The 12,836-nt window shown below is 38.5% G+C and overlaps 1 protein-coding gene across 1 annotated transcript; it reads right to left on the bottom strand.

The window, feature by feature from the left end:
- Window positions 1-6,829: 6,829 nt before the first annotated feature.
- On the bottom strand, window positions 6,830-8,506 carry LOC136842313 (piggyBac transposable element-derived protein 4-like). Its single transcript, XM_067109571.1, has one exon. The coding sequence runs from the start codon at window positions 8,504-8,506 to the stop codon at window positions 6,830-6,832; it is 1,677 nt and encodes a 558-aa protein (XP_066965672.1).
- Between the last annotated feature and the right edge of the window lie 4,330 nt (window positions 8,507-12,836).

Below are 12,836 nucleotides of genomic sequence, written 5' to 3'. Positions count from 1 at the left end.
TCACAGAGTGCCACAGACCAGATAACATTAGAAGTGAAAATGGTCCTAGCAGGGCACGTAACAAATGGAGGATAACACTGATCTTTTAATCATGCACTTGACAGTTTATTCACAAAATGATAAACACTTGTGATGGGTCCCACAAGAGAGATAGAATACAAAGAAAACAAATAAAAAAGATCAATAATGAAATAATACAATCTTGATTAAAGTATGAAAATATAAAACATAAGTTTCTCATAGGAAAGGATATGAATTCAATTTGCTCAAGTTTTCCACAGAACTAGATTTTAGGTCAAAGGACAAGGAAAACAGGATTCTTCAGTATGCCTCACTAAAGATGACTGATTTATGAAAGTTTGGTTTGACTGCTTGGTGCTGGTACCGTTTGGTTATTCAGTAACGTGATGAAAAATGTTCACAACATAAAAACTTACAAAATAATAACCGATATTATGGTAATAATTAAAAATGTTTAAATATAAAAAATGTCAATAATCTTTAAAAGTCCATGAGCTTGTCAACATCATCATAATTTAAGACCCCCTTTTACAGAACCTGAAATTTGATTTTGCCCTCTCTAAGCGACATTTTTGGGACAGTCCACAAATATATAATAATATAGGAAGGGGATAACACAAAGATTATGCATTGGTAGTCTTTCACCCTCCAGATGGATTAAGTGGGTATGAACTTATTCTCAATCTGCTTAGGCTAACCCCAACTCCATGATCTCTCTTGTATGATTATTTTTTTATATTTTCAATCTTTTCAGAGTAAGAATTCCACTTATTTTGCCATTTTTTCAATACTGGATTGGATAGGTTATTTCATGTCAGTATAAGGAACTGAAATGCAATAAATGCTATTCCGTTTTGTTGCGTATTTGGTTCCTGCATTTGCTTCTTCATTACATCTAATACCAATAAGGGCTAGTCACTCAACAAAATTGTACTGATTTGTAATAGGATGCAAGGCAACAGAGTTATCCCTGGATTTTCTGAATACTTGGATGAGAAGGGCTAAATTATGTAATTGCTGTGAGAGCACTAAAGGAATCTGTTCTATTCATAAGTTCCAGAGATTTTAAAATGGTTGTCAATTCACCTTTAAAGACTGAAGCATTACTGGATAATTTAGTCATTTGGGGCTCTTTATTATGCATAACTGTAATATCTACCCCATCCTCAGTCTTCATTCCATCTGAATAGAACCTAATGGAGTCGTTGTGGATTTTTTCATGGATTTATTACTGCCTCAGTCAAAGATTTCTTGCTGATTACTGTTGGACAAGCTTTAGGTTCATTAGTCATCCATGCTGGAATGTCTACATATTGTCCTTTCATGATCTGCATCGTCAAGAAATGATCTTCCACCCTTTTGTTGATACATATTAGGAGGGTTTACCTCGGTTAGTGAGAATAGATGATGTGCTTGCAAATGATTTATGTAGCACAGCCCCAGTCCTTCTCTTATTAGGCTTAGAGACATTTGATCAGTGTTTACATATATGTTCTCCACAGGAGAGATTCTAAAAGCTCCAGAATAAATGTAATCTCATGTCATGCATTACATCGAATTTTCTTAGTTCAGTTCAAGCACTATAGGAAATTTGGCAGCCATATTCGAACTCAGATCTACCATGTACATTGCATAAGCAATGGATTATTTACCTAGTCCCTAATGAAAACTTGGTACAGTATTGAAAATATCTAGCAACTGTCTTCACTTTGTCCTCTGAAGAGCTTATGTTTGAAGACCAAGTAAGTCATCTGTCAAATATTACTCCAAGAAGCCTCACTTCATCACCATAGGGTAGTATACTAATATGCATCTTCATGTTGTCGGAGCCTCCTTGGTTTTCTATGGCTGAAACATATTGCAACGGCCTTTGTAGCAGAAAATTTTAATCCATTCTGATATGTCCACTTATTGACAGAATCAATGGTTCTTTGTATGTGCCTACTTGCCATTTGTGGAACATGGGAAGTAAAATCATCCAACAAAAAGAGAACCTTGACAGGAGTTGGAACTGGTTTCATGATCTTATTAATAGCTAAAGAAAAACAAATAACACTATCTGCACTTCCTTGGGAGACTTCCTCCCGTTGTTTAAATACTTTATTTTCAGTTTATATTTAAAGACATCTTTCATATATATATATATATATATATATATATATATATATATATATATATATATATATATATATATATATATATATATATATATATATATATATATATATATATATATATATATATATATATATATATATATATATATATATATATATATATATATATATATATATATATATATATATATAAAAGATTTTAGCATATTACCATTGATGCCTAACCCATGAAGTCGTTGTATAATGCAAAGTTGCCATATCAAAGACTGATAAAATGGTCTGCTTTTTCTGTGCAATGCCTTGCAGTATATAGTTGGAGAGGCAGAGAGGAGGGTCCAGCCCATAGCGTTTCTATTTTTCCTGACGCCAAATTGATTTGGAGATCTAGAATCTTTTTTTTTTTAAAACCACATCAGCCGATAGTTAAAAAACATTTTCAATTAATTTACACATGCAGCTTGTCAGGGTTATTGGTTAGTAACGAGCCAGTTTTCTTGGCTTGAAAACTGGAATGATTAGAGCAATTTTCCAGCTACTGAGGAGCATTCTAGTCTCTCAGATTTTGTTAAGAATCGTCAGCAACAATACCTTAGCATCTTCAAGTTGGTGCTTTTTCATATCATTGATTATCTTATTCTTTTCTGGGGCTGTTTCTTCAGTTAAAGATGAGGCATGTCGTAATTCTCTCATTATAAAAGTGGCATTATGGCATCTGATTAATTGTCAAAATGTAATTAAATTTTTACCTCAGTATAAAATGGCTTTAGATTTGGTGGGTAGTGCTTTGGCTTTGACAATCTTAAAACTACCCCAGTATGGATAGCAAAATCATCAGGATCTGTGTTTAGTTGGCTGTTTATTTTCAATGAAGGTAGAGGTGAAAGAGCATGCTTGCCAGCCAGCTTCCTAATCTTTTTCCAGATAGCATTTAAAGAAGTCTTTGAATTTATTCCTGTTGTCGTTTTCCTTTGGTATGAGTTTAGTTGGAATTGCATGTTAAAGAACCACTATCATTTTATGATTTTTAGTATTGGTTTTATTTCCCTTTAGTGCCGTGCATTTTTTGCCCCACCAATGAACCATTGTTCTCCCTTGTTTACACCTGTTTTAGGTATTACGTCATAGGCACTATAATTTTGTCAATATGATTCTCAAAGTTCCTAGATTTTCCCTGTATTTTAATACCTTGAGTTAATTTTGTCTTCTCATTTAGACTGCACAACTGTGGAGAGTTGGTAGTTGACCATACATAGTCAAGGGCAATATATGGAGAGCAAATGCTAAGATATAAAAAAATGATGTGTTATGAGTGACATCAAGGAAAAACACTTAAATCAATGAAGCTCTCAATAGTTCTGTCTCTTCTTTCTGTGAAAGTTTCACACCATAGTGGAGTCTCCGAACAAGAGAGAAGGTGGAGGCTGATCAATTGATTCTTATAATGATGACAATGAAAAATCATCTTCTGGAGGAAGATATATTGAAAAATCTGTAAACTTCTTTCTGTAAATTACCTCAGTAGCTACAACCTGTAATTCAGCATCAAGTATGACTGACTTGTGCTATAGAGATTTTTGGGGGGATTATACTATACCTTCTTAGGCTTCTTAAGTCCTGGACTATTGAAGTGGTTACCTGTTTTTGTATCTTGAAGTTATAAAATACTAGGACTGTAATCGTGTAACAGTACCTCAAGTTCCTCAGATCAAGACCTGAGACCTCAGCAGTTGCATTAAAAATTTTCTGCTATTATTGGTGGTGACACTGTAAGTATCTAGTCATACATTTTGACTGGAAAGTTCTATCTTATTTCCCTCTAGATAATTCATGATTTATTGTAGGATACAGGGTTTCAATAAAAATACGGGAGTAATATTTTATCTATAAAATAAACAGAACTTCTCAGTCTGCTTGAAAGTGGTAATGGTCTTGGCTGGGATTATTTTGGTTTCTTGATTGAGAGGTTAACATATTAAGACATTCTAGTTTTATTAGGGAGGATTCCTCAGCAAGGATAGCACAAGCATTTTTTTTATTAAAATATTATCTTTAGGAGAAACTGGATGTATTTTTTAAGCTCATTTCTCTGACAGTATTGACACAACATGCCTTTCTTTTTATATCATCCGTCTTAGGTGTAGTGTTCTTTTAGTCTGCTGCCCTTCTTTTCGGTCTCACTCACACACTCATCTTGTATCAGTGTTCTGCAATTGTATAGTTATCTGGGAGAGCACAGTGCGAAAAATAATTATTTCGTTCAGCAAAAATAGAAATTTTATGCCAACAACGTTCATTTTGGTGTCCAAATATATTTTATGGTGGAATAGTCAGAATAAGAGTCCCAGCCCTCTAAATATTATTTCACAAAAAATCACTGAGGGCAAAACTATGAATGTCATGAATTATTTTTATGAGAAAGCCAACAAAATTCTCTAAATATCGACATATAAAAGGGAAAACGAATAAGTCCAACTGGTGAAAAAATTGACAGAAAAAGAAAAAATAATTATTTCGAAAATTCAGCAAAAATAGAAATTTTTTTTGAACAACGTTCATTTTGGTGTATTTTTTCATAAATGTTTATATTTTAAATGTAGTGGAATAGTTGAAGAATAAAGAGTCAAGAAAATGCCCTCTAAATACAAAAAATTCATTTTTAGTTATTTCATTGAAAAAAAAATCTTTACTTATTTTTATATTTTCGTTCGTAACTCAAAAACTATAAATGTCAGGTGAATTGATTATTTTTTATGAGAAAGCCAACAAAATTTTCTAAATATTGATATATAAAACAATGAAAAACGAATAAGTCCATTTGGTGAAAAATTGATAGAAAAGAGGGTAAGAAACAGAGCGATTTGCCCGGCGTATGGTGAGAATTATCGCTAGAAAAAGTTTTTTTGAAGAGCCCTATCTCGGTTATTTTTCATAGAAATTACTTTGTAAATATACGAAAATGTAGAAGAAAAGTTGAAGAATAAAGTGTGAGTAAAAAAAAATGGCTTTGGTAACGACAACAGTTTCATTTGACGTTATAAATTGATTGAAACGAAAAAATGTTACCGTTGTCAACATTATCGTTCGTAGCTCAAAAGCTATAACAGTTAGGTAAATGGATTATTTTGTATGAGAAAGCCAACAAAATTCTCTAAATATTGATATATAAAACAATGAAAAACGAATAAGTCCAGTGGGTGAAAAAATTGATAGAAAAGAGGGTAAGAAACAGAGCGATTTGCCCGGCGTATGGTGAGAATTATCGCTAGAAAAAGTTTTTTTGAAGAGCCCTATCTCGGTTATTTTTCATAGCAATTACTTTGTAAATATACGAAAATGTAGAGGAAAAGTTGAAAAATAAAGTAAGAGTCAAGAAAATGGCTTTGGTAACGGCAACAGTTTCATTTTGACGTTATAAATTGATTGAAACGAAAAAAAATGTTACAATTGTCAACATTATCGTTCGTAGCTCAAAAGCTATAACAGTTAGGCGAATGGATTATTTTATATGAGAAAGCCAACAAAATTCTCTAAATATTGATATATAAAACAATGAAATACGAATAAGTCCAGTTTGTGAAAAAATTGATAGAAAAGAGGGTAAGAAACAGAGCGATTTGCCCGGCGTATGGTGAGAATTATCGCTAGAAATTTTTTTTTTTTGAAGAGCCCTATCTCGGTTATTTTTCATAGAAATTACTTTGTAAATATACGAAAATGTAGAGGAAAAGTTGAAGAATAAAGTGTGAGTCAAGAAAAATGGCTTTGGTAATGGCAACAGTTTCATTTTTACGTTATAAATTGATCGAAACGAAAAAAAATGTTACAATTGTCAACATTATTGTTCTTAGCTCAAAACCTATAACAGTTAGGTGTATGAATTATTTTTTTATGAAAAAGCCAACAAAATTTTCTAAATATCGACATGTAAAAGAATGAAAAACGAATAAGTCCAGTTGGTAAAAAAATTGATAGAAAAAGAGGGTATGAAACAGTGTGCTTCCAATAATGTAATCCCACATACAAATCCCACATAAAAAAAAAAAAAAATGTAAAAAAATGCAAGATACAAACCCACATACAAACCACATTTTATAAAAGAAAAATAACATAGAAACCAATATTCAAACCCTACATTTTATAAAAAAAAAATAAGATACAAACCCCACATTATAAAAAAAATGATTACAAAATATTAGAAGAGAAACATTGTATGGGAAAAAATTAGAAATATTCATTAAAACCCGTCACCAGAAATATGAATAATGTACTCACGAAATATCGTGACCCCTCTTGATTTCCTATATACAACTCCTCCCTCAGGTGAAGGGCCTGCCATCTGAAGGGTTGCTGAGGGAGGAGAAAGCTGCAGGAGTTAGATGATTATCCGTGGTCTCCCTGCACCTCTTTTGGCAGGGCCTGACCCACGACTTGGTGAAGGCTTGAGTTGCTTCTCTGTGTGGTATCTGTAGAAGCAATTTCTTGGTGCCCTACACAGAGGAACTCTACATGCCTTACACACCCATGATGTGTCCTTATGTCTGCTATCTAGCAAGCAGACGTGGCATCTCAGCTGTTTTCCCTTGATGGAGGGAATCTCCCTTATATGAATGAGGCAATGTTCCCCTGGTGCAAGACGCTCATAGTTCTCCAGGAAGTTGGCACGCCAAGCGTGGCACACCTAACAGTTCGGTTCAATACCAGCAGCAGAGGGACCAGCAGCAGAGGGGACCAGCAGCAGAGGGACCAGCAGTAGAGGGACCAGCAGTAGAGGGACCAGAATCAGAGGGACCAACGTCTGCAAGAGAAGGGGGCACAGAAGAAGTACGAGGAAGAGGAGGAGAAGGAAGAGGAGAAGGAAGAGGAGAAGGAGGAGGAACAAGAGATTCAACAGCAGCCTCAGGAATGTCAACAGCAGAATCCATAGAATGGGGATCATCGGGCTCAGAATCTTCGCCAGCAGATGCAGCAGCAGCAGGAACAGGAACAGGCAGGACATCTAATCTGTCAGCTACAGGTAGGTCAGGTAAATGAGCAAAAGAAATATCACTCAAGGGCCAGTCTTCTGCGTTGAAGTTTATAAGTGCTTCAGCACATTCATACATAAAGTCAAGAAGTTTGATTTTCTTACTTTGTGGGTGGTATTTGGCAAACATAGCGTAAGCATTCAGTATTGCCATCTGCAATAAATAGAAAGTAAACTTGCGGGTCCACTTCATTCCCTTCCTGGCCATTGAGTAATATTTCATCAGCTGGTCAAACAGGTCTACCCCACCCATATACTGACAGTAGGTGCCAATAATCAAAGGTCTGTTCATTGTTACTGTTTCAAGACTTGTACCAGTAGCCCGTCTTACTCGCCTCCTGTGCACAAACTCTTCTGTTTCTGCATTGCAGGCTGTAGTGATCATTGTCACTAGTCGAATGTCCTGCCAACAGATTACGAAGACGTTCCCCCTCCTATGGAAGTGCATTGAATTCCGAGGCACCCATTGACGAGTCAAAGACTTTAGAAAGTTAGGTGCTCCCTTCCTTACAAGACGAAGTGTCCCTGAACAGAGAACACCATGAGAATACAACTCCTCAGCCAATTCAATAGAGTTGTAGTAGTTGTCCATGAAAACATGGTAACCTTTGTCCAAGAGAGGGCCCATTAGTGTGAACACAATGTCCTTCAAGGTTGAGGTACTTCCTCCATATGTCAGGAAGTCAACAACGTATCCGCTCTTGGCTTCACACAACATATAGAGTTTGATACCATACTTGGAAGGTTTCTGAGGGTTGTAGGTCTTGATAGACAGCCTACCCTTGTATGGCATCAAGCCCTCATCCAATGAGACATTGCGTTCTGGGGTGTAGGTGGCCCTAAATCGTGCCTTCAGGTAATTGATGACAGGTTTGACAAGGAATAATCGGTCGTTGTTATCTCGAGGGATGGCCTTTCTGTTAGCTGTATGAAAGTACCGGTTGATGGCATCAAACCGGTTCCTGGACATTATCCTAGCAAAACCTGGCATTGAAAAAATTTTGCCTGTCTGCCAGTACATTCGCCTCTCTGGTGCCGGGAAAATCCCCATGATAATGATGAGGCCCAGGAACATAGCCATCTCTTGCACAGTTACAGGCACCCAGGCTCCCTTGTCCCCACGACACATCTCCTTACGCATGTAATGTGCATACGCATTAGTTTCTGCAGCCAAGTATGCCAACAGCTCTCTAGTAATAAAGAGCTGGAGAAATCCGAGAAGTGTCGTAGGGGTAGGGACATTCAACCCTGGCATACCTGTGAAAGACAGAATCACTGGAGGCGTAGGATCCTGGGTCCACTCCTCATCAACATCATGGGTTGGTTGCCTGTCACGGCCGCTCATCCTCGAAGATTCAGACCTCCTCCTTCTTCGGAAACGTTCACCTCGGGTACGACGGGGACCACCTACATATACACCACCACCAGCACCCTCTGCCTGGACATCAGAACCACTGCTTTCACTACTACTACTACTCCTCCTAGCACGCCTACGGCCTCTTTGAACCCTGAGGCATCACCAGAACCCAAGGCCTCATCAATCCCAGCATCACTAGGGACACCATAATATCCCTCAAAGCTTCCCTCATCATCACTAACACCCTCCCACTCCCTGCATCACTGCCTTCAAGGAATGCCTCAAAATCAAGTGAAGGCCTCCCAGGATCAGCAACAGACACAGCAGCACCTCAAGATTTATCACTACAACACCATCATCACCATCTCCTCCCAACACTACTCAAGCATCTCCACACCCCCATCTCACTCCCCCAATCACCATCTCCTCAACACTGCATCCCAGCATCCCCAACACCTCCAGCATCACCATCCCCAACAATACTTCAGCATCTCCAACACTGCTCCCAGCATCCCCAACACCTCCAGCATCACCATCTCCTCCTCCAACACTACTTACAGCATCTCCAACACTGCTCCCAGCATCCCCAACACCTCCAGCATCACCATCTCCTCCTCCAACACTACTTACAGCATCTCCAACACCTCCAGCATCTCCCCCCAAAACATCAACACCAGCAGGCCCTCTCACAAACTTACCTGTTGTCTTTTTCTTGGCGTATATGCCCTTCTTACCCTTACCCTTACCTGTACCCGCTATACTTACACCACCTGTTGCACCACTTCGAACAAGCATACCAACAGAAGCACCAACAGAACCCCTAATAACACCAGCTTCACCAACAGAACCCCCAACAACAGAAATACCAGCAGCATCAAAACCCCCAACAAGAGAAATACCAGCAGCATCTCTCTCCAACTTACGAACTTTTTTCCTCTCTCTCTCTCTCTTACCTCTCTCCCTGATGCTTACGCCACTTGTTCCCGGTACTTCACCAACACTAACTGCGGCCTCTGAACTCTTTTTGCGTACCTGTAACACATTTTCTAATGCTACAACTCCTGTAGCCATTACCTCATCAACATCACTCCACTCAATCATTTCATCATCAGCATCAATCACTTCAGGATCGAATCTTCTTCCTCCCACTCGAGACGAAAGCAGTTCCATGGCTTGCTTGCTTGGTGTGAGGTTAATCCTTTGAGCCCTCCAAGAAAAGTCATAATCCATTGGCATACTCCTTATCTTGGCATCTTCTGGAGATTCAGAGCCCTGCCTACTAAAATCTAATCTTCTTTATGAGATGCACTAACGCGTTTTTGCGCCACTTTTTCCGTAAAATCTTCACGAATGCATCTCGGAAAAGTGTTCTGGCGTCACGGCACGATGTAAACAAAAGCCCTTGTTGACAGCAGCTCGCACGTGTGGTCACTGAGAGAGAGGCGTGGGTGGGATCAGCTGATTTCATTGTGAGAATTTTACTACGCCTGGGATTTGAGCATGCGCATTATATGAACTACTTAGCTGGCGTATTGATACCCAAGTTACACGGTCCAAGGTATGATCTGCCCTATGGAAATCGGTACTTGTCCAAAAATAAAAAAAATTTACCCCTACCACACGTACGAAAAATTTCGGTAAATTTTACGTAAAATTACGTCAGTCAGACAAGGGGGGGTGGTTAGGGTGATTATCCGTAATATTACGTCAATTGGACAGGAAAGTGTTAATTGACCCATCTCTCTCTGTGCACGTTCACTATTCTCGCAAGAATCAATACTTTCTCCTACGTCAACTCCCAAACTCTGTGCGGTGTCCTCTTTCTCATTCATTTCATCGATATGTTCATTATCTTTGTCATTTTCTTTATCCTCACTATCTTCGCACATACTCATTTCAAGGGGAATGCTGTGTTCAACTGGTCACAAAGTTTTTTCCCCTTCGTAGAGTACACTAGCAGAGCGTAAGACATCATTGTCAACTGGATAGACGGCATCAATTCTACCCAGTGGACAGTAACTCCATTTCCTATGGCCGAGTTTCACTAACACAATGTCTCCAACACTCAGCAAAGATTTAGCTCCTACACAGAAGTCATGCCTCTCCTGCAATGAACTCAAGTACTCTGTCTGCCACCAATGTCAAAACATTCGCAGGTTGTCGGTGAGGCAGAAATACTGATGACGCATTTGGTTCGTCGTTAACATGCAATACACATTTTCATGTAGCACAACAGGTGACATCAGCTGGATCATGAATCCTCGAATCAGATGAGAAGTCATAAGAACTTCATTTTCCTGGCTATCGCCGGCATACATAAGAGGCCTATTGTTTACTACTGCTTCTGCCTCCTTGACTAACGTACGGACCTACTACTCATTGAAGATTTTGCTCCTGAAGGATATTTTAAGTGTGTGTTTCACAACCCCACTCGAGCGCTCAAAGAATCCTCCCTTCCATGGAGATCTTGGAGTCTGGTAGTGCCACTGTATCCTACGCTCACACAGGAACTGTCGAGTTTTGCCTTCATCGAAGATCTCCTGCAGGAATGTGCTGGTGATTGTCACTGTAGATACTACAGGGTCTCCCATGTGTCGCAACGAATCTCCTGAACATCAAGATGAAGGTGGCAGCATCAAAGTCGAACAGTAATCTTGTAAAGTCATGTCATACAGTCTCTGCTGATCATGTTGTTTGTAAAGTCCCCGCTGAGCAAGTTTTCTTTGATGACAGCCCATTTTCTTTGTACCTACAATTCGTCACACTTGACGGGCCAGGTCACGTAAATTCAATCGTTTAAACTGTGTATGTAATTATTTATCTGTCCATCAATTATGTACCGTGTATTTCTTCTTTCGCAGGCATCAAGATTATATTCAACTTTAATTCCGTCTATTTTTACATTGTAAATTGTACTCGTTCGCTGTATTTATTTATTAATTGTTATCGACCTCAGGTCACCCTTGCTTCCATTGTCTTCCGCGGCCCGATGCCAGTCGGCCACTATATAAACCACCTGGACCTTGAATAAATCAGCAGTTCACTTTTACCTGCTCGTTTCTTTTGCACCTCTTATAATCTAAGTAGACGACTTGGCTGCTCACGCTAGTTACCAACAGGACGTAGCCTATCCCTCCTTCTACCTGGATAGGACTGGTGTGGTCGAGACCAACACAAGCAAACAGACGTGACATCTGTGTTCACACAATGGGAAGCGGCGGGGGAGGTTGGTGGTGTAGAGGGCACTTGAAGGCTTTAATACAAGCTATACATCTGCCTACCAGCTTTTTGCCAAACATTTTAATCCCAGACACCAACATTCCTGGCAAAAAATAGCTGTTAGAGAATTTACTCTATAATGTATGTTTAAGGTATGCAAGTGTCTCTGGTATGATTGTGCTAATTTCCCTTTTGAGGGTAACAAGATTAGATGATCTCTATTTCCTACAGTATTCTTTAATCTATTTCTTGAGTATAATATGCCTTCAATCAAAACTAACCCTAACTGGTTAACAAAATTAATGATATCATTGGGTACTTTAGAACCCTTTTCCAAATAACTATAAACTGAAGGCAAATAATGCCTTTGTTCCAAATGAAAAAGTTTCAAAAATGGATTAGCTTTATTACTTTTTTAACTTTTCAATACGTTTTTCATAATACCCATCACAGTGCTAAATTCAACAATACTCTCCATTATAGGCCATAATCTATAGGTTGTATCATGGCTACTTCTTCCTGTAGTTCAAGGAAGGCAGAAACAACTTGCTTATTAGCCTGGCTTAGCGAGGCTTCATCTACAATCTGTGGGGGATTGGCAAGACCTTCAACATGAAGAAACTGGGGTCCTCGGTGTCACAACTGGCTGGCTGTCAGCGCTCTCATACTAGTCGCGTGGGACAGAAGATTTGCTGAATCACTTTTGGTCGGCACATGCTTCAGAATCATCTCACACTCTTGCAAAATAGAGTTAGCTTCTCCTACCCTATTAGCTATAAATACACTCCAGTTCTCTTCTTTGCTATTTACCCAGGGTATAGCAACCTTACTGTCAGTCCAAATTACAACTGTACTGACTTTTAACAAATTCTTCAAACTTCTACCTAACCTAATTCCTAATAACAAGGCTAATAACTCTAATTTAGGTACAGTCAGTCATATTTGTTTCCTAGGGGTTACTCTCATTTTGTTAGTCAACAGGTTAGTTTCTCCCTTACTTCCCCTGACATTGGCTACTGCCCCATATGCCTTATTTGAGGCATCTGTAAAGACATGAATTTTTTATTTGCCTAAAAAATTCCTGTCTTAAATTTTAACT

Source organism: Macrobrachium rosenbergii, chromosome 10 (genome assembly GCF_040412425.1).
Source record: "Macrobrachium rosenbergii isolate ZJJX-2024 chromosome 10, ASM4041242v1, whole genome shotgun sequence".
NCBI classification, from domain to species: Eukaryota; Metazoa; Arthropoda; class Malacostraca; order Decapoda; family Palaemonidae; genus Macrobrachium; species Macrobrachium rosenbergii.
This window is presented reverse-complemented; position numbering and strand designations above follow the sequence as displayed.